Here is a 19,934-nt window from a genome sequence, read left to right as displayed (position 1 = left end):
TTGCATGCAGGTGAACGTATGGGTGCAGGACCTGCTTGTCACGCTGCGCAAGATGGGCGTCGAGGTACCCCCAACTTCCTCGTTGCGCTGCAAGCTGCGTTTAACTGATGTCTCGCCGCTACACCACCGCAGAAGCCATACCAGGTGATCAAGGGCTGGGCCGACACGCAGAACAGCGATGTGTACACACAACTTTACAAGTACTGTGACCCCTTCCTCCTAGAACTGATGCAGGGACTCACAGTGCAAGGGACACAACGCAGGGGCGCCCGCTTCCTCGATATTCGAGTGTGCTGGAGCAAGGACACCGCCATGTACCATACGCTGCACTTTATCCTCGGCAGCCCGACCGAAGGTAAGCCCTTCACATCTTTTGGGAACCACCGACCCGCGGGATGTTACTCACGCGCACACGCGCACAGAGATGCTGGGCAATATAACCCAATTCCTCACCGACTTCCCGGAGGAGATCGTCATCCTGCAATGGGGCTCGTTCGCCGGGTACCAGCCGTCCAACTGTTACCGCGTTCCAAGTTTCACCTTCACTCACGATTTGGACCCCACCCATGTTTACATCAGGTTCAATGACACGCAGCACGACAATTTGGTGATGCTAATGCACAAGTACCTGGGACCCTTCGGCATGTTCCCCAAGTCGCTCGCCCCCAGGCTGGCGCAAGCCGCCCACATCCTGCCCAAGGTCGGCCGTCCCGTCAAGCCCCTCGAGTCGCGCCGCCACGACACCGCATTCCAGCGTGGAGCATCGTCGGGCGAGAGAGTCGAGCAAGGCGAGGGAGACCGGCTCCCCTTCGTCCAAGGTGCCGCGGGCATCGAAGACCGGGGCAGGAGCAGGGTGGGCGTGATAGCCGACAAGTACGCGTACGCCGGCTTGACGTTTACCTACGGCGATATGCTACGATCCGGCAAGCGGGTACTCGTCCTCTACGACGACATGCCGACGGCCAACCGCTACGACGAGCTGTGGCCCTCTCAGGAGTACTAGAGCACCGCTCCGGAGCTTTCCTCGTGGGGCGGGCGTCGCAGTCAACTTACTCCGAGTGTGCGCAGGTACCTGGTGTCCGATTGGGCCAACGTCGATAACTTCCCCGCCATGCTCGACCACGAGACCAAGTCTGTGCAGTCTCAAACAGGTGGCGTTCCCTTCCGCAGCGAGACTCCCCGCTTCCTCTGTACTCATCGGAACACTGGTCGTTACGCCAGGCAATCCCGACGCGGTCTACAAGCTGCAGTGGGTTCTCACAACGTCCGCGAAAATGTATAAGTCCCCGCACCACACTGTTTTTTTCCTCCTGCGTGCGAGCGTCTAACGGAGGAACGGGCGCGGAAGGATTGTGAATGCCATTCTCAACCCGTGGGACAAGCTGCGAGATCTGCACCAGCTCTCCCGCCTGGCCAACGGCAACAACTTCGAGTCGTTCATGAAGGAGATGATCAACTACCGCATCAACATCTTGATGACGGACTACCAGAGCGAAGTCAACTCCCTCGATTGGGTTCGTACCCAAACCCCCGCCCTTCTCGTGGACTCCGCTCGACTTACCCGTGGCTCCCGCCTCGACCAGGCCCGCGTGCTGAACCGGCTCAACTGCAACGATGCTCGGGAGTACCGTCAGATCGACTGCCCCGTTTGGAAAAAGGAGGGGTCGTGCGCCAACAATGTGACTGTCCAGCAGCTCTGCCCCTTGAGTTGTAACGCGTGCAACTGGACCCGTATAGAAGGCACGTAACCACCCTTGTACATGGGTGAAAGTCACCAGGCACTTGGCAGTTTGGTGACCTTACCCTCATACGTCGCTATTCTCCAGGCAAGCCCGGTGATAAATGCGTCAACAACACCCAGTGTCTGTTTGGCGTCTGCAACCAGCAAGCCGGGATCTGTCTCAACGACAGCCCTGGCGGTTCCGGTACCTCCCACCTCGCGCACAAGAACCTTCACGCAACTCACACATTCGTGTTACAGGCGACGCTTGCGGAGTCGACTCGCAGTGTTTGAGCGGGAGCTGCTCCAACTTTGCGTGTACCGGTACATGTCACCACAGTGTGGAGGGTTGCCAGACCCCATCTTGTCTCTGACGACCTGCTTTCCCCTTCAACAGCGCCTGTCGAGCGGCACCCAAGCAACCGCGGCAATCGTGGGAGGATGGCACTCGTGGAATAAGCCTGTACAGGGCCGCTCCTGTGGTCTCGTTACCAGCTCGGCTTGCCCGACCCAACCATTTGTGGTGGACTTCCCACGACGAGCACGGGTTGCGATTGACTCTCTCTTTGCTTCGGCTACTTCAGGGGGAAGTCGTAGATGAGGCGGCCGGGCGTGCACTGGACGTTGCCAACCCGAAAGCGGAACGGGCCGCCCATGTCGGGGTCGAGGGAGTGGCGCCTGTCCGGACGGAGGCCCGGCGGTCCCTTTTCGTCGGTGGACAGCACATCCTCCAAGGTCCACCCGATCGTCATGTGTGGCCGCGGATCCTTGGTGACACGCGCGCATGTAGAGCGTCAGTGTTATGTGTGGCGCGCGCTTGGGCTGGGCTCTGCCGCGGAGTACCTCGTAGTAGGTCGGTAGTCGGAACTGCTTGAAAACCCCGTCCACCTTGGCGATGAGCGAACACACCTGCATGAGCGTACACACAGCCAGCGCGGATCAGACAAAAGAGAGAAAAGAAGATTGAGCGGAGAGAGGAGCGCTGCCTTGGATTTCCCGTCGACGACGCTCAGCGAGAGGAACGATCGCGTGTGCTCATCGTTTGTGAACACCTCGTACGCCCCAAAGCTGGCCTCGAAACTGCATTGCGCGCACCGCACCTCATACATCAGTGCCAAAAGGGACAGCGACAAGAGAAGTGAGACGTGACTGAACCTGCGCTCGGGTGTGAGGGTGGACCGCAAAAGGTCGATGAGGGGGTCGATCTGGTGCTGGCGCACGCCCACGGTGCGTGAGATGCTGACGTGATAAATCAGCTCCAGCGGCCGGCGGCTGCTCGTGACGTCGCCGCTGCTTTCATCCCGCAGCTCGCTGATGGAGTAGACCTGTCGGCCGGGCAGCCTGCGCATATGAGCATGTGCCGACCAAGCCGGGCACTGACACCACACACGAGGTACCAGTCGCGGAACTGTTGGAGCAGCCGATCGGCACACGGCATCAGGCCATCCACGGCTGTGATGTACACTGCGGGCCGGCACGCGATGTGAGTGGGTGGACTGTGCATGGGCGAGCACGAACTGCACAAAAGCGCGCGCGCGAGCGTACCGGGTATGTAGACGAAGGTGGGGTAGTTGCCTTCAATGTGCGGAAAGCTTCGCACGCGGCCCAGGTGTGCCGCGGGGCTGTCCTTTGCTTCGTTGGGGGAGCTGCCGCCGCCAAACAGGTCGGCAGGTGGGGGCGGCAGGAGCACCACCGGCTTTGCACCCTCTGACACGCGAGCTTTCTTGGTCTTTGTTGCCGCGGCGAGCGTAGCCCGCTTGTCTGGAGATGTGTCTACGTGTTTTCCCTCCAGCGCATCAGCTCGGCTTCGCTTCAGGTTTATGGAAGCCTCAGTCACTTGTTCTTCCTCGCCCACTTCATCATCCTCGCCCTCATCGTAAGCAGCCAGCAGGTTCTCCATTTTGTTATTTTTTCCTCCATTTTGTTATTTTTATTTGTATTTCTTCTCGCACGAGGAGGAATGCGTGGAACGCTGGAAAGAGAGAAGAAAGTGAAAACAACAAATTTTCGTACCCTTCATTTTCCGGATCTCATCTCGGCCATCTCGCGATTGTAGCGATCACCAACCCTCACCATTCCGCTCCGTAAACGCTAGCTCCAAGACACCGTGAGGAGGATCACAATGCGTCGTGGTGCCGGACCCAACAAGAGCAAATTTGCTCCGAAATCAGGCGCAGGCAAGGGCAGATCAGGCACCTCGCCTGCGAAGGGCAATGCGAAGAACAACAAATCGTCGGCATCTTCGAAGAAGGGGGTAGCGGACAAGGCGGAGAAGAGGAAGCCGCAATCGCAGCTAGATGTGTATGAAGATAGCAGCGATGGAGAGGGCAACGCCGCGTTCTACTCGCACATTGATGAAGGGGCAAGGCCGGACATGGAAGGCATGGATGCGGCCGCCCGTAGACGCTTCAAGTCCACCATGATAAACGCCGAAGAGGATGATGATGAAGATGGAGATGTATTTGAAGATGACGAGGAAATCGACGAAGATGAGGCGTTCGACGAGGAGGATGAGAAGAGATACGGCGAAGTGCTCAGCGGAATCGGCCAGAGGGGCAAGGAGGCGCCCAAAGGGAAGGCCGGCAAGGGTAAGGACAAGAAGAAGGCCAAGAAGCATCAGGTACGGAGGATCTTCATTTCCACACAAATCAAAACGCTTGCTGATTTTGCATGTTTTATTTACAATCAATTGATCAATGCGATGTGCTGCAGGAAATCACACTTTCTGAGAGCGATGACTCCGGCAAGGAGTACTCGGACGACGGTGACGACGACGAGGCCGATGGTGCCTCTCCTTGTCCTCTTCTCCGCTTCTCTCTCGGCCTCTCGGCACTCGTGCACTCACACTGACTTTCTTTGTTGGCTTGTCCCCCTCTACGCAGACTTCGAGGGTGACGAGAACGAAGGCGACTTCAAGCGTCTGGACGAAATGTTTGACGAACTCGATGAGAATGAAGACGACGAAGAGGAGGCACGCAATCCCCCTCTTCATGCCGATTTGGATCCCCGCCTTCCGGGCCACCTGCATGACTGACTGACCGGGTGCACCACCGACCCCATTGTTGTTGCTCTCTCTAGAGCGGCAACAAGGCGCAGGAGGGCGCCTATGAGCACATGATGGCCGCGGTGCAGGGCAAGGTGAGCGTTCATTAGTCTTCGCCGCTGCACTATACAGTGGACTAACACGCGTTGCCGATATCGTCACAACACATCAGAAAAAGGCGAAGAGGAAGATGTCTGGTCCCTCGACGGAGCAATTCTATCCCGAGGGCGAGTTCAACCTCCAGCCTTCTGGTAACTACACCTGCCTCACCCGAGTCGAATGGCACCGTCTCACCCTCCTCTTTTTTCATCTGTGTGCCCGCGCGCGCAGCCAACAAGGGCATGCTCACGCTGGACGCGCTGATGGGATCGCTGAAGGACGAGCTGCAGTATGCCGACGTGAAGAGGCAGCTGACTGAACTGCAGAAGGTTTGCCCCTTCCCCACCTGTCCACAGGCCCCCTCTCTTGTATATGTGCGAACGCGTTCTCGATGCGTTGACGTTCCTCCTCATCGCGTGTTTTTTTGCCTGCTTCCTTCTGCTCCAGACGAAGAACCTGCTCGCACAGCCCCTGGATCAGCCTATCAAGCAGAAGCTCACGCGCGAGGAGGCCTATGAGAAGAAGAAGGAAGAGATCACCGACAAGTGGGAGACCACCGTCCGGGAGAACCGAAAGGTATGTCAATCACTCGCCCCCTCTGCCTGTGCAGCGTGCCAACTCATCCACTCACACGTTTGCCCACGCGAGCACAGGCCGATCACCTCAAATTCCCGTTTGCCGAGCCGGCGCCAGAGAAGCTCACCGCAGCCAAGTTGGCCCTGATCGACACGGTACGCATACCCCCTGAAGAGAACCACTCGTGGACACAGTTGTTGACCGGCGTATCGCACTTCTTCTCTTTCGTTCTTTTCTTGGCCGTGCACAGCCCCAAAACGATCTGGAGAGGGGCATTGCCGACATTCTGGCGCAGTCCGGAGTTACGAAGCAGGCGATCGATCACTTCGAGGGCCTCGACATGAACGAACTCAGCACCGACGAGGTCAAACAGAGGGAGGCGCAGATCAAGAAGATGAAGGCCGTCCTGTTCTACGAGGAGTCCAAGGCCAAGCGGAGGAAGAAGATCAAGTCCAAGGCGTACGTCCTCCTCCCAACAACAACCCTCTGCTCCTGTAAGCCTTTATTAATTTGTTGTTGTTGTTGTTTTGGGCGTGTGCAGGTATCATCGCATTCTGAAGAAGCAGAAGCAAAAGTCCGCGATGTCGCTGGACGAGCTGGGCCAGCTGGACGAGGAAACGGCGCGCGCAGAGGCCGAGAAGATCGAGCGCCTCCGAATCCAGGAGAGGATCACCCAGAGGTCCGTTGTTGCTTGCTTGTATTCCACCTCGCGCAACCTTAACAATTCTTACTATCATTGTGCTGCGCGACAGGCACAAGAACAAGGGCAAGTGGGCGCAGAGACAACTGACGCGAGGCCACCTCGACACCGAGGTACCGCACCACCATAAGCTGATGATAATGCCTACATCGTTGATATTCACTCTTTTCGCCTTCTTTTTTTCCTAGACCCGCCAGGCCATCTCGGAGCAGATCAAGATCAGGGACCAGCTGTTGAAGAAGCAGATGTACGTCTGCCGCCCTGGGGTCCTCGAGGCTGTTCGCAGCGGCGGTGTGTGACAACAACGTACATGCTCACCCGATGGTCATCACCTCTTTCGCTTTGCTCCGTCATGATCACAGGAACGCGAACGAGGATGACGATGCCGATATTGACGACATGAACGAGGAGGAGCTGCAGGAGGCCCTGGACATGCTGGAGAAGGAGGAGGCGCCGCAGGTCACCAAGGTTCGCGCCGACTGCCGGCCATCGATCTTGGTTTTGATTGAGTGGCTTACTGACGCCCCGCGCGCATCTGCAGGGATTGATGGGAATGGACTTCATGAAGCGCGGTCAGAAGCGGCGCGCCGACGAGATGCGGGAGGCCAAGGAGGAGTGGGAGCGGGACATGGAGGAGATGATGCGCCAGCGCGACGCCGACAGCGACGACGAGAACCTCGAGGCCGAGGCGAAGGCGCCCGAGGAGACCGAGGTGAAGGGCAGGCGCACGGTTCAAAAGGACCTGGGCACCACGCAGGCCGGGTCGTCTGGTTCGTCGGCGCCGGTCAAGTTCTCGGGCGCCACCCACCAGACCGAGAAGGCCGCCCTCTCCAGCGGCCGCACCGTCAGGATGAGCGGTCACGCCACCATCGGTACCACACACGACACGACACGCACCAGCCGAACATCGTCGCTAACTCCTTCTTCACCACCCGCCACGTCGTGTGTGTCCAGACGTGCCCGCTCTTCTCAAGAAGGGCACCAAGCAGACCACGAAGGAGCCCGAGATCGCCAACATTTTTGCCGTGGAGGAGTTCCCCGACGTCGAGGGTGCGGGACCCGTCGTGCATGACGTGAACAAGACGAAGGACGAGGTGGCGGCCATCCTCAAGGAGAGCGAGGGCCAGGCCGAAAGCAAGCGAACCAACAAAAAGAAGAAGGTGAAGAAGGCCAACAACGGCGAGACCCCGGAGAAGAGCAAGGCCGCCCCGGCCCGGAAGCAGACTCCCACCAAGGCCGCCGCCGTCAGCAGCAGCGCGTCGTCGGAAGTCGATACGCAGACGACGGTGGAGGAGGAAGAGGCTCTGGCCTCGCCCAAGCCCAAGGGTCCGCTGTCGGTGGCGCACATCAAGGCCCCGACCGCTCGCCCGCAGGCCGTGCCCGACGAAGAGGACGAGGCCGACCACATCTCGACCACGACCACCACCACCAAGACGTCGCGCCACGCTCCCCGAAACCCGGAGGTGCACGACATGGAGAACCCGTGGATGAAGAGGTCGTCGGCCGCGACGGGCGTCGTAGCCAAGAAGACCGCGCACTCGGTCATCACCGCTTCGCACGCCGGCACCACCGCCGACGACAAGGTGTCCAAGAAGCAGAAGAAGGAGGCGCTCGGCAAGAGGCAGCAGGCGGAGACCACCCTCAAGATCAACGTGGAGCGGCTCATCACCGATGTGGCCTCCGCCCAGGTCAAGGAGCACGACGACGACCGATCGGGCGCCGACAGCGGTAACGGGTCTTCTTCTTCGTTCAATCTGCTGGCGTCGGCGACCGAGGAGCAGAAGGAGCTCATCAAGCGGGCCTTCGCCAACGACGACGTGGTCGAGGAATTCAAGGCGGCCAAGCGAGCGGAACTGGAGGCCGACGCTCCGGCTCCGGCCAAGCCGACGGTGATGCCCGGCTGGGGCGCGTGGGTGGGCGAGGGCGTGACCAAGCCTACGCGTCCGCCCAAGAAGCAGCCGCGCATCCAGAAGCCCAAGCGAGCCAAGGACGGGCTCCCGGTCAAGCCACCCACCAGGACCGACGACGGCCTCGACCACGTCATCATCAACCAGAAGCGAGACAAGAAGGTACAACGCCAACCTCAACGCCCTCCGCCCCAGACACGTAGTAGTGGCCTTACCACTGTGTCTGTTTGTAGTTCGCGCGCTATCGGGCCGACCAGCTTCCCTCGACGTTCCGAAAGCAGCCGGAGCTCTACGAGGCGCAGCTCCAGACGCCCCTCGGCAGGGAGTGGAACACGCAGCACGTCTTCAACAGCATCACTCGCCCTCGCGTACGTTTTCAGGACCACCCCGCGCGCTCTCTCTCTCTCTCTCTATGACGTCTCTCCTCTTGTCTCCCTCCTCGTTGGCCTTCTTGTGGCTCACGCGCACGTCCCTCCTTGGTTGCTGCAGATCGAGACGAAGGCGGGCCACATCATCCGACCCATCTCGCAGCCCCTCGCCAAGAAGCAGAAGCAGGAGGAGGACCAGGGCGAGCCCGTCAACCGTGGTGCTGCCGTCGCCGGCAACAAGCGGAAGCGAGCCGACACCAAGAACGCCAAGCAGACCGCCAAGAAGTGAAGCTGCTGCCCTCCACTCCCCACTCCGAGCTCTTCATAAAACAACCAACTGCCATTTTTTCCCCTCTTCGTCGTGCCGAGCTGGTGGTCGGTGGTGACTCGCAGTGGTGGTGGTCATTTGGGTCGTCAGGAGGACGTGCTGGCGGGACGCAGGGCGTACATGCGGACAGGGAGCATGCCCGGAGGGAACTCCTCCTGCACGGCGTCTCGCACCAGCATCAACCCCGCCTCCTCGAACAGCCGACGCAAGTACCCGTCGGACCTGTCATCATAAGTGTGGTGGCGATGAAGTGAGCCCGAGAAGTAAAGAAGATGAAGTGAGTCGAGAAGGAGAGAAGAAGAGGGTAAAGAATAGCGGACCTGGTGATGGAGTTGTCCTCCTTGTCCACGTAGAAGCCCTCCTTGGAGTTGAGGTTGTCCTTGATGACGATGATGCCGTTTTCTCGCAACGCCTCCCTGCATCGCCCGAGAAACGCCACAAAGTCCTCTGAAAGGCCGCCACCGGCTCGGTGTGAGTCGCGCGTGCGAGAGAGCAGACCCGAATGGTGGCGACGTAAAAAGGGCTGCGTACCGTCGGTGAGGTAGCCGATGACCCATTGGATCCATATGAGGTCGTAGTGCTGCTTTGCGGGAGCAAAGGACTGCAAGCCCTCGTAGAAGAACCCCTCCACCCTGGAGCCGACCACACGATGAGTCGAGGGCCGCCCAGAAGAGTTAAACAGTAAAACAGTAAATAAAAATATAAACGATAATAATAATAATAAACAATAATAAACAATAATTAGAGGGGCGCACCGGTGGCCGTTCAGGGGCTGGAGAGGACCCAGCTGCTGCTTGGCCTTGTCCAGGAATCGGGCGTCGGGCTCCACCAGATCGACCTGCGGTTCACACGACACCCGGCATCAGTGTCCCCTCGGGTGGCCCGGGATTAGAGGACAAAACGAGAGGCGGCATTACCCGATCGAAGAGGTCAAGGAGGAGGTGGCGCGTGATCCTTCCGATTCCCGCACCGCAATCTGCACACACACACACACACACACACAACGCACAGAATACAGTGGACGAGGTGTGAGAGGTGTTTGCGTGGGGGAACGAGGAATGGAGCGGTACCGAGAGCTCGAGTCGTCTCGATCGGAGCGAGGCTAGGTGGAGAAGTTGTGTCTGTAGAGGAGGAGGAAGTCGAAGAAGAGGTCGAAGAAGAGGTTGAAGTCGAAGATCTGGAAGTAGAGCCAATGGCGGGGATGAAGCTGGATAGGAAGGCGCGCGAGGTCTTGATGTCGATGGTGGACAAGAAGCCGAACCCGCCCAACACGCCGTCCAGAGTGGGCTCCACCTTGGCCCAGTACTCCTCTGCAGCGACCACGTTGGCAAACAAAAAAAAAATAGCGGCGGTGGTAGGCGGTACCGGAGCCCTGGTACCAGGGCTTGCCCTCCGCTGTGGTGTCGTCGCCCTGCCCGCCCTCGGGCGTCTTGGCGCGCTTTAGGGAGCGCCACAGGGCCTCCTCGCTGGCGTACTCCGCTCCGTTCGAGTCCTCGCCCGCAAACTGGTACCAAAAGAGTGCAAATGTAAGATTAAATCGCTCCGGCAAAAAAAAAAAAAAATGGAGATTGGCCAACGAAAGGAAGGAGAGCAGCCACTTGTGTGCGCACCTTGAGCTGGGCAGATGGAGGGTTGGATCCTTCATCTTCAAGGCGAGGCCTCTTGGCCGCAACAGCGTCGGCGGAGGTGCCGGCCTCTTCAACGCCACTCGTGATGTCCTCCTCCGGCACAACCTCCGCGACTTCTGCCACCGAGGGCTCCTTCCGCTTCTTGCTGTCCTCCACACCCTCCATCTCTTATCAATTGCTTGTTTTTTATTTTATTTAATTCCAAAAAGAAACGTAAAAGAAATGCGTTGCCTAAAGAAAGAGGAGCTGCCCGGTCTTTTCGCCCATAGGTTTCGGGCATTTCCGTTTTTTTCTCCTGTTGGTCAGACACTGGACTGCTCCGCGTGGTTTCGCTGAGTAATCTAAACTCCACCAATTTCGTTGGGCGGTCGGGCTCTTGGCTGGGAATGGCGGCGATTGGTTACCGCGGCACTCCGGAGGGGAGACAAGTTCGCCGTCGCCTTCTGCGCTCTTTGTCTTCTCTTCAAGGTACCGTTCGGCGAGCCCAGGCCTGTGCACTCCACACAGCTGCTGGGATCTGTTCAATTCCGCACAGAAGAAGGGCCAGACAACATCACAGCCAGTACGAGATTCCTCAGCCTAGCACGCAATCAATTATATTACTAAATCATGCTACATGAGATGACAGGAGCATTAACATAATTGGCCCGGATTGACGCGTTGAATTTTTAGGTCTCAAGATGGAGGAATTGAAGCTCATGTGCCCGACCATGCCGTCGATCTCTGATATCACCCCCAAGGTGCAGCAGATGCTGAAGTTCCCCAAGAAGGTAACGAACCCACTTCTCTTCATTTTAGGTCTCATGACTTTATAAAGATTGGACGAGAGCAGCAATGTGAGTCATTGCTCACTGTATTTGTGTTTGATGCGCAGCTGTTCGAGCGCAGCAGTGGCAAGGCCTTCCTCAGGCTCACCAAGGCCATCGTCCTGCTCACCACCGCCTATGCGTTCCTTACCGTCATGCCGTGGTATCTCCTGCCACTCGGCTGGATCATCACAGGCACCTGCTTCGCCAGTGTACGCTCCTTCCTCTCACTGCGATTACAATTCGTTATCTTAGCAAGAGTGCCATTCTTTGAGCATTGTTTGACAATTGTGCATCATCGTCATTTCACTCACTGGTAATCTTCGCTGCAGTTGCTGGCGGTGGGTTATGCCTGCGGTACCGACACGTTCTTCAACAACACCGTCATCAACCACATTGTTGGCCAGATCTGCCTGATTCCCCTCATGCTCCCCTTCGAGGCCTGGTACACTCCCCCCCCCCGGTGTCGTCATGTCCGTGGTCCCGTTGTTCCGTGGGCGCAGTGGTAGCCTGGCGATCAATAGTTGTGCCTCGAGGTGGCCTAACTGTTGCCGTGGTGGTGTCGTCGCGCAGGCGCGAGGAGCTCACGCAGCAGAAGGAGACCGTGTGCGCCAAGGTGCAGAACTACCTGTCGTGCTCCCACTTCTGGTGGTGCAGCTCGTTCTGGCAGGGCATCACCGCGCACATCGAGGCCCTCTTCTCCCTCAAGGTGCGAACTCGTTACTCGCCCATCACCCCACCCCCGGCCTTTCAGCGCCCCTCCCCTTCACGGTTGGGTCCACAGCCAGCTCACGCCCCGGACCTTACAGAGCAAGCGTGTGCTGGGCAACCTGGTGGTCCTCTACCTGGTGGCCGGTATCTTCTTCCCGCTGGTCATCTATTTCACCGGCGTGTGGGGCCTGTTCAAGTACTACATCATGCCCATCGTGGTGTACCACTTCTGGGCCTCCTCGTTCCTGAAGACCTCGTCCCTCCTCAAGCTCCTCTCCAACATCGAGAAGAGGTACATCAACCCCTCGAGACCCACTTGACCCACCACTCGCTTCGCCGCTACCATGACTCATTCGCTCCCCCCCCCGCTCTCTTTTCCCTTGGCAGCGACCTCGTGACTCTTGCCCACTACAAGTACCCCAAGTGGGTCGAGTTCCTCTCGTGCGAGCTCAACTATGCCGTGTCCTCGCTGCACCAGTTCACCACCTCGCTCAACGTCGATCTCCCGGCCGAAGAGGAGGAGGTACGTTCCAGCCAGGCACTCGAGCCCACCCTCTTGCCCCACGCCCGCTGTGAGCTCACAAACAGCATTCTCTTCCCTTCGCGTGCGCTCTCGATCTCTGACAGACGACCGAGAGCAAGGACAACCTGAAGAAGGAGAGGAGGGTCAAGCAGGCCAACCCCATGATCCCCATCTACAACCTCAAGGAGGCGTTCAAGTTCCTCAAGGAGTCGACCGCGGAGTCCATCTCCGTCCGCCTGGAGGAGGTCGACTTCTTCGCGCTGCTCAAGTCGCGCACCGGTGAGCTCGTCAGCAAGGGCCTGATCAAGGACGCCACCCAGGCCCGCGACGTCATCGCCGACATGCTCAAGGAGGTCAACTGGATCACCGCCATCTTCCTGGCCGTCACCCCGGTCCTCGGTGCCGTGGGCCTCATCTACTGCCAGTACTACTGGCAGACGTGGGTGCTGTTCTTCTTCCACTACCTCACCGGAGGCATCGGCATCACCGCCGGCTACCATCGCCTGTTCTCTCACCGCGCCTACTCGGCCCACCCCATCGTACGTTCCCCCCCCCCAACCCACCACCTTAATCGAGCAATTTCTTGGCTCGGCTCGTGCTCAGCTTACCTCCATTCCCGCGCCCAGTTCAAGTACACCCTCCTGTTCTTCGCCACCGGCTGCTTCCAGATGTCGTGCCTGGAGTGGTGCAACGACCACAGGGCCCACCACAGGTAACAACCCCACAGGCTTTCTTCCGAAAAAATGGAGGTGGGTTCTCCCGTGCTCACGCGCTGTGTGCGTGTGACAGGTACACCGACACGGACAAGGATCCCTACACGATCAAGAAGGGCTTCTGGTACGCCCACCTGGGCTGGCTGCTCTGGCAGAGGGAGCCTCCGAAGTCGGACATCCGCGACCTGCAGCGCGACCCCGTCATGCGCTTCCAGGACGAGTACTACGCGCCCCTGGCCCTGTTCCAGGGTCTGATCCTGCCCACCGCGATTGCCGGCATGTTCTGGGGTGACTGGATGGGCGGCTTCCTCATCGCCGGTACCTTGCCCCCCCCTGAGCTGTGCTCGTGATATAGTGACGCTGACGCTGCCCCCCCCCTCTCCCATTGTCGTTAGGCGTGCTGTCGCGCGTGTTGGTGCACCACGCCACGTTCTGCGTGAACAGCGTTGCCCACTACTTTGGTTCGTTCACCTACTCTGACCAGCGCACCCCGAGGGACTCGTGGCTGGTGGGTCTCATCACCTTCGGCGAGGGCTACCACAACTTCCACCACGAGTTCCCCTACGACTACCGCAACGGCGCCGAGTACCACTCGTTCGACCCCACCAAGTGGCTCATCTGGGCTCTCTCGTACGTGGGCGGCACCTACCACCTCATGCGCTTCGACAAGGAGACCATCGAGAAGGGCAAGCTCCAGATGCTCGAGAAGGAGGTCATCCGCCGCCGCGAGCTACTGCACTGGGGTCCGCAGCCCGACACCCTCCCCGAGTACACCATGGAGAAGGTCCAGGAGGAGTTCTCCAAGGGCGAGCAGCTCATCGTCGTGGACGGCTTCGTGCACGACGTGCGGGGCTTCATCGACGAGCACCCCGCCGGCTCCGCCATCGTCAAGCCTTACCTGGGCAAGGTACGATCGTACCCCTCCCCCTTTGTGCACCAAACAACATCACTAACTTGACTGTTGCTTGGTCTTTAGGACGCGTCGGCTGCGTTCAACGGCCTGGTGTACAACCACTCGAACGCTGCGCGCAACATCATCGACACCCTGCGCATCGGCAGGCTGGTGGAGAAGGAGAAGAGCGAGTAAGGGACCAAACAGAACTCTCTTTTGTCCTCTCTTTGTTCTTGCTCGTAGCGCACGCCAACATCAATGCATTCTCCCCAAAGGCGCGGCCACCAACGTGGTTGCGCGACACAACAATTTATCGACCGTGGTGTCCCCCTCTCATGTGTGGCGCGACACAACAATTTATCGACCGTGGTGTCCCCCTTCTTAGGCCCTTTACCGTTGCAGCTGAACAACGGTACATTGCGCCTGCTTCGCGTAAACCGGCCTTTCAGCCTCGATTCCCACGTGTTTGTCACCAGGAGCGAAAGTCCTGGTGTCCTGGCATCACCCCGCTTCAGGTCGGGGGCATTTGGGGCAGGTTGCTGGCCACGCGGGTGCCGCATTCCACAGAAAGCTGAGCCGAAGAGCGCGTTGCAGGCTGACGGTTCGAAAGGTGCGGCCTTTGCTAATGAACCGAGGGATGACAGTGTCGACTCTAACTGATGAGTAACTGGGAAGTAGCGGCATGAAGCGCGCTTCGGGGAGAGGATGGTTGTGATTTTTGCTGGCGTGGTCTGGGCTAATCAAAGCACACGCGGGGATAAGCACAGACCAACCGGCCCAGACGGTGGTTGGACCGAGGGGATTCGCTCGGCCGCTAAGCGGCAACGTCTGCGTGGGCAAGCACAACCACCTTTTCTCCTTTCTCCTCCGCAGCCTGCAGCAGCCACCAAAGCGCGTCTTGTTTGCGTGAGTTCGCCCTCAGCCCAACAACGCCGTCACAACCTGGTACGTTCGCTCTTCGCTTTCGTTCTTTTTTATCTTCGCTCTTTTTAGTTAGTTCTTCGTTCATCGTGCGGAACATCAAAGTTTATCTCCAAATCTACATCATCATAGTGCGGAATAGATGGATTGAGAAAAGATGCTTCTAAATCTACTCCGCGCTCTGGATAAACTTTAAATCTTGAGGTTACACTTCAACTTGAGGGTTACCCAGCCCATCTAACCTTTGCTTTGTAAAATCAAGTGCGTGGGTTGGTGTCCACGCCTCACCGCCTCCAACTTTATTTACGGCATGCGCCGTCCAACAACATCAAAAAACAATGAAAGAATAGTTACAGGGTAACTTAAAGGATGAAAGATGGGGATGTGCCACGCTCGACGTTTTGCATCGGTGGAGCCATCGCCCCCACGACCCACGCCGAGAGTGTGAAGCCAAAAATTAATGGCTGGTGGGTGTTCCTTCTCCTTTGTGATCGCCGAGGACCCCACTTCGAGTGCTGCCCCTCGCTTTGCACAACCAATAATTACGTCGAGCACTGCAGCCCCAACCGTGCGCTAACTTGCGATGCTCTTCCACGTGCGGTGGCAGAACAACGCTTGCCGCGTAACCGCCCCACATTCGGAGTTGACAAAAGCAGGCGAGAAGTCGGCTGTTCGTGAAGCACCCACGAGCACACCGTGCAAACACGTACCAGCACCGCCCCCCCGAGCCACAGTAGATGATGGAGCTGCGCCTCGTGGAACAGACCAGCCCGGCGGCCACGCCACCGATCCGCAAGGCGCGCCGAAGGTCGCTCGGCGGCCGCGTTGAGAAGCCCGCGCCGCCGGAGGTGCCCGTTACGGGTCCCGTCGAGTGCGACCGGTACTACACACTGGTGGCCAGGAGCGAGGAGCTGGTCGGGGACGGCGAGCTGCGCGTGCGGCACGCGAGCGAAGTGGACCCCGACGCCGAACAGCAGAAGCTGACGTCAGCAACGGGCAACGGAGCCCCGCCCAAGAAGCCGGCGAGGAACAACAACCACAGCAACACGAAGAAGAAGAAGGTCGATTCGGCGGCTTCGTCGTCGGGCGACGAGGAGGAAGAAGAGCTCCAGGTCATCGAGGAAGACGATGAAGCGGAGGAAGAGGGTAAAAAGGACGAACAACCGAGCGGCAAGCCCAATGTCCACTTCGTCTGGCAGCTCAGGAGCAGCCCCGACGAAAGTGAGAGCGAAAGCGAAGGCGATAGTGGTAACCAATTCAAGGACAAGAGGCCAGCGCCGGAGCCACTCCCGATCAACGCCGCGAAGCTGCAGCTGCTCTCGCACGACCCGGCCAACGGGGAGGCCCGCTTCGAGCTCAAGATCTCGTCCGCGCACTTTGGCAAAGCCTCCTCTCCGTCGGCCCTCACGCACGTCGCCTTGGAGGCCTCCGCCTGCAAGGACCAGCCGCCACTGCGGTTCCAGTCACCCCCGGCCCGGACCACCGCCATCACCGGACCCCGGCAGGCCGACGCCCTGCTCCCGCTGGCCGTCAAGACCAGGCCCACCACCGCCGATGCGGGCCGTGCGCCATCGCCGCGGCAGCCGCCTCCCACCGAACTGGGCGCAGAGACCAGCGGTGGGCCAGCGGAAGACGTCGCTGCATCGTCTGCGGCCACTTCGGGCTCGATGCCCTCGCTGCTGCCCGGCGTGCTGCCTCCCCTGCACAGCGTGCCCCTCCCGCTGGGGCCCTTCCCAATCCCTCCACACCCGGCGGAGACCAACGGCGCCGGGCAGTCTGCGACCCCTGCGACGAGCGGCGGCGACATGTGGGCCGACTTCGCGTCGACGGTGAAGGCCGCCACGCTGAAGAGCCTCCAAAAAGGTACTTTATCTAACCGTGTGAGATAAATAAGAATTATAAGAATAAGAATATTCGTGGCACTTCACTACTTCCACTTGTTCTCGTTGGTTCGCGGAGTTTGGTTGATACGCACCACCAAATTGCAAAATTACGTGGGCTGCCATGAATCGTCTCTTTGTGTGCTTGGTCCTTCTTGACAGCCTCCACACATGTTGTTGTTGTTGTGTCGCCCCTGCGACAGGCAAGGACGTGCCGGAGACCAAGGACCAGACGACGGTGTTGCCCATGACCGATGCCACTCCCTCGCCATCTTCGCCCAGTCTCCGCAGGAGCAAGCGCAAGAGCCGCCGAGAGGACGAGGTCGGCATCGAGCCCGACAAGGCCAGCAGCTCGGCCACCGAGAGCGCGGCGACAGGGAAGGAGACTTCCGCCGCCCCTGCCGCCGCCGTGAGGGGGCAGCAGGCGCTCATCCCGAGGGACCTGGTACTGCCACGGGTTGACGCTTCTTCAGTTCGTGGTGCACCGAATTAATGGGACTGACCGCGAGTGCGGCGGGGGGATCCACACGACAGAGGCAACAAGGCGTGCAGCCGATCCAGCAGCAGCCGCCGCCGCCGCCTACGCAGGAGGGCCTGCGCAAGTGGTACGACGAGCAGAACGTGCGGACGCGATCGTCCGAGATTCTGCAGTTCCTCATCCAGGCCCAAAAGCGCATCGACCCCAAGTTCGTCGAACGCTTCAGCGTACGCTGCCCACTCCTCCCATCTCTCGGACGACGACGAGCCGTCACGCTTGCAAGCGCTCACCTCCTCCTTGTCTTGGGCGTAATCCCGACAGGCGCTGCACACCAAGCTCTTCCCGGTGTTCGAGCAGTTCGCTCACCCCGACACGCAGCACACGCTGATCCTGATCCTCCTGCACGCCTTGACCCTCACGGTACCTCTCTTCGCCTGGTTGGATTGAATCCGATTTGCGGCGCTGGTGCTCACCACCGGTGGTTGGCTGTGGGTATGATATCTGAAATCAGGGCTATTGCGTGGACTTGATCCGCTTCTGCTACTGGGTGAAGGAGTTCTCCTCGCTGGCGGTCGACAGGGTCATTGAGCAGGCGACCGAGCTCAGCGCCGAACGTACGTTCGCAATACATTCACGCTTTTCTATATCGTGGTCCGCTTTTCCTCACCTTCTTCCTTCCGCGCTTGTTCTCGCAGTGGTCCAGTTGCAGTTCCAGAAGGAGGTCGAGGAGAAGCTCCACGGATGTCTGACCACCCTTCTCGAAACGCTCACCGCGCTCTCGGAGGTATAGCCGCCACTCACGCCTGCGCCCAGTTACCTGTGCATTCGGAGTTAAAAAAAGAGCTAACCTCTCTCGTCCGCCACATCGCCAGATCATCAGCGGGCCAGTGTACGAGAGCTACCAGCCCGAGAAGGAGCCCGTGGAGAAGACCAGTAAGGGCAAGAAGTTCATTTCGCTGGCCAAGGGCAACGCCGTGCCCTGGATCAAGGAGTGGCTCAAGTCCTCGTACGCCGAGGTGCAGGGCCAGTCCGTGGCGAAGAAGATGGTCTACAAGGACTACCTGGCCTACTGCAACCGTGTGGGCATCGAGCCCACCACGAGCAGCGTGCTGGGCAAGATCTTCCGCGAGGTCTTCCCCTTCGTCAACACCAGGCGGCTCGGTTCCCGCAACAACAACATCACCTACTACTCCAACATCGGACCCACCTCAAGCCTCCTGGCCCACTCCACCTCCTCGGCGCAGGCCGTCGCCGCGTCGTCGTCATCGTTGGCGCCATCGTCGCCGACGGGCCAGACCGCCCCGCACCCGGCCTCGCCGCCGGCGGTCACGCCTTCATCAACGCGCGTCGGGTCGCGCTCGCGCTCAGCGTCGCTCAACGCACGCAACCCCTCGCCGCCCTCCTCCGCCTCGCATACCAATACCAGCAGCAGCAGCAACGGCGACAGTGCGTCGTCGTCTTCCTCCGCCTCGAAGCCCACATTCCACATGGGCTCGTTCCGATCCTCCTCCCCCACGTCCTCCTTCTCGTACTACCCCTCGGCCTCGTACTACTCTGCCGCCTCGTCCGCATCGTCGTCTTCCGGTCCGCGTTCGTCGTCGGCCTCTTCGACCATGCCGTCGGGCTCCTCTTCCTCGTCATCCGGCAGCGGCCTGAAGCGATCGACGGCTGCCCTGCCCGCAGCGTCATCGTTCGCGTCGGCGCCCATCCGCCCGAGCTCGCCCACCCCGACCTCGGCATTCCTCCCCGGTCAGCCGACCGCCACGGCCGAGCTCGGCGCCGGCCCCTCGGCCTATCCGGGCGGCTACCCGTCGACGCTCGCTTCGTCGGGCTCCTCGCAGCCACCCGCCGCCTCCGCTCTCCCGCACTACTTCACCCTTCCACCCATCCCCAACCCGGCGGCGGGCTCTTCTACGGCCCCGTCTGCCCAGTCTCAATCCTCCGCCGCGTCGGCCGCCCAGTCTTCCCAGGCGGCCGCCGCCGCCGCTGCCGGCTACAACCCGGCCATGTTCCTCCCGCACGCCGCCGCGCTGTCGGCGATCCTGACCTCGTTCCCGCACCTGCTCTCCTACGGTTTGCCGGCGTACCCGCCGCCGCCCAGCGCTGGCGGCCTGCCTCCGGGCTACCCGGCCTATCCCGGCTATCCGCCCTATCCCTACCCGTACCCCTACCCGGCGCCCGACCAGCCCCATCCGAGCGCCGAAGCCGCGGCCGCCGCCATGGCGCAGCTGCCCATCGACCCGGCCCTGCTGGCGCAGCTGGCGGCCAACAACCCGATGGCGTTCGTGAAGCGAGAGCTGCGCGACGAGGAGCAGCACGTCAAGGAGGTCGAGGTGCAGGAGCACGCGATGGCCCTGGACTCGGCTCGGAGGCGGAGAGACCGCGACGAGAGGGACGAGGCCTCCTCCGGTGGCGGCGGGCGAACGCCCTCGCCGAGGACCGGTCGGAGGCACAGGGCCTCGGCGCGACAAGAGTCCGAAGACGAGTCCCCGTCGAGCGAGAGCGCCGAGGAGCCCACCCGCAGCAAGCGCCAGCGAAGAACCACCAAGCCAAGGAACTAAAAGGCCTGTGCCACGTGCATAGACCCCTGCAGTACAACAAGGCGATCAACCATAAAAACCAGCGACCTCCGCAACAACAG

The 19,934-nt window shown here is 60.0% G+C and overlaps 8 protein-coding genes across 8 annotated transcripts; 6 read left to right on the top strand and 2 right to left on the bottom strand.

Annotated features, from left to right (window-relative positions):
• Positions 1-4: 4 nt before the first annotated feature.
• ACA1_323210 (uncharacterized protein) lies at positions 5-1,003 on the top strand (the record flags this gene model as incomplete). The annotated part of the gene is made up of 3 exons (XM_004333389.1): positions 5-64; positions 133-355; positions 423-1,003. The coding sequence occupies 3 exons, from the start codon at positions 5-7 to the stop codon at positions 1,001-1,003; spliced, it is 864 nt and encodes a 287-aa protein (XP_004333437.1).
• A 331-nt stretch (positions 1,004-1,334) lies between these two features.
• On the top strand, positions 1,335-2,179 carry ACA1_323200 (ShTK domain containing protein; the record flags this gene model as incomplete). Its single annotated transcript, XM_004333388.1, has 5 exons — positions 1,335-1,514; positions 1,584-1,731; positions 1,827-1,925; positions 1,982-2,044; positions 2,118-2,179. Coding segments are annotated over 5 exons (552 nt in total), but the record flags the coding sequence as incomplete, so codon positions are not given.
• Positions 2,180-2,295: 116 nt separating this feature from the next.
• On the bottom strand, positions 2,296-3,620 carry ACA1_323190 (uncharacterized protein; the record flags this gene model as incomplete). Its single annotated transcript, XM_004333387.1, is given in 6 exon segments — positions 2,296-2,487; positions 2,564-2,629; positions 2,644-2,800; positions 2,876-3,061; positions 3,118-3,184; positions 3,266-3,620. The coding sequence occupies 6 exon segments, from the start codon at positions 3,618-3,620 to the stop codon at positions 2,296-2,298; spliced, it is 1,023 nt and encodes a 340-aa protein (XP_004333435.1).
• A 222-nt stretch (positions 3,621-3,842) lies between these two features.
• ACA1_323180 (uncharacterized protein) lies at positions 3,843-4,754 on the top strand (the record flags this gene model as incomplete). Its single annotated transcript, XM_004333386.1, has 3 exons — positions 3,843-4,340; positions 4,433-4,505; positions 4,603-4,754. 3 exons carry the CDS (start codon positions 3,843-3,845, stop codon positions 4,752-4,754), a joined length of 723 nt encoding a protein of 240 aa, XP_004333434.1.
• Positions 4,755-4,953: 199 nt separating this feature from the next.
• ACA1_323170 (Utp14 protein) lies at positions 4,954-8,702 on the top strand (the record flags this gene model as incomplete). The annotated part of the gene is made up of 13 exons (XM_004333385.1): positions 4,954-5,050; positions 5,094-5,191; positions 5,310-5,438; positions 5,516-5,593; positions 5,689-5,897; positions 5,980-6,117; positions 6,191-6,251; positions 6,327-6,385; positions 6,501-6,606; positions 6,680-7,010; positions 7,093-8,207; positions 8,279-8,413; positions 8,535-8,702. 13 exons carry the CDS (start codon positions 4,954-4,956, stop codon positions 8,700-8,702), a joined length of 2,724 nt encoding a protein of 907 aa, XP_004333433.1.
• A 125-nt stretch (positions 8,703-8,827) lies between these two features.
• Positions 8,828-10,534, bottom strand: ACA1_323160 (methyltransferase domain containing protein; the record flags this gene model as incomplete). The annotated part of the gene is made up of 8 exons (XM_004333384.1): positions 8,828-8,963; positions 9,062-9,188; positions 9,273-9,373; positions 9,497-9,579; positions 9,659-9,717; positions 9,812-10,051; positions 10,107-10,245; positions 10,352-10,534. 8 exons carry the CDS (start codon positions 10,532-10,534, stop codon positions 8,828-8,830), a joined length of 1,068 nt encoding a protein of 355 aa, XP_004333432.1.
• A 515-nt stretch (positions 10,535-11,049) lies between these two features.
• ACA1_323150 (cytochrome b5 domain containing protein) lies at positions 11,050-14,209 on the top strand (the record flags this gene model as incomplete). Its single annotated transcript, XM_004333383.1, has 12 exons — positions 11,050-11,139; positions 11,244-11,387; positions 11,508-11,620; positions 11,749-11,808; positions 11,833-11,884; positions 11,985-12,178; positions 12,274-12,409; positions 12,514-12,948; positions 13,036-13,121; positions 13,199-13,440; positions 13,518-14,029; positions 14,099-14,209. 12 exons carry the CDS (start codon positions 11,050-11,052, stop codon positions 14,207-14,209), a joined length of 2,175 nt encoding a protein of 724 aa, XP_004333431.1.
• A 1,466-nt stretch (positions 14,210-15,675) lies between these two features.
• On the top strand, positions 15,676-19,854 carry ACA1_323140 (RFX DNA-binding domain containing protein; the record flags this gene model as incomplete). The annotated part of the gene is made up of 7 exons (XM_004333382.1): positions 15,676-16,798; positions 17,019-17,260; positions 17,350-17,520; positions 17,615-17,713; positions 17,805-17,907; positions 17,989-18,077; positions 18,166-19,854. 7 exons carry the CDS (start codon positions 15,676-15,678, stop codon positions 19,852-19,854), a joined length of 3,516 nt encoding a protein of 1,171 aa, XP_004333430.1.
• Positions 19,855-19,934: the final 80 nt, after the last annotated feature.

This window comes from Acanthamoeba castellanii (assembly GCF_000313135.1).
Source record: "Acanthamoeba castellanii str. Neff unplaced genomic scaffold scf7180000084467, whole genome shotgun sequence".
Taxonomy (NCBI): Eukaryota; Discosea; order Longamoebia; family Acanthamoebidae; genus Acanthamoeba; species Acanthamoeba castellanii.
This window is presented reverse-complemented; position numbering and strand designations above follow the sequence as displayed.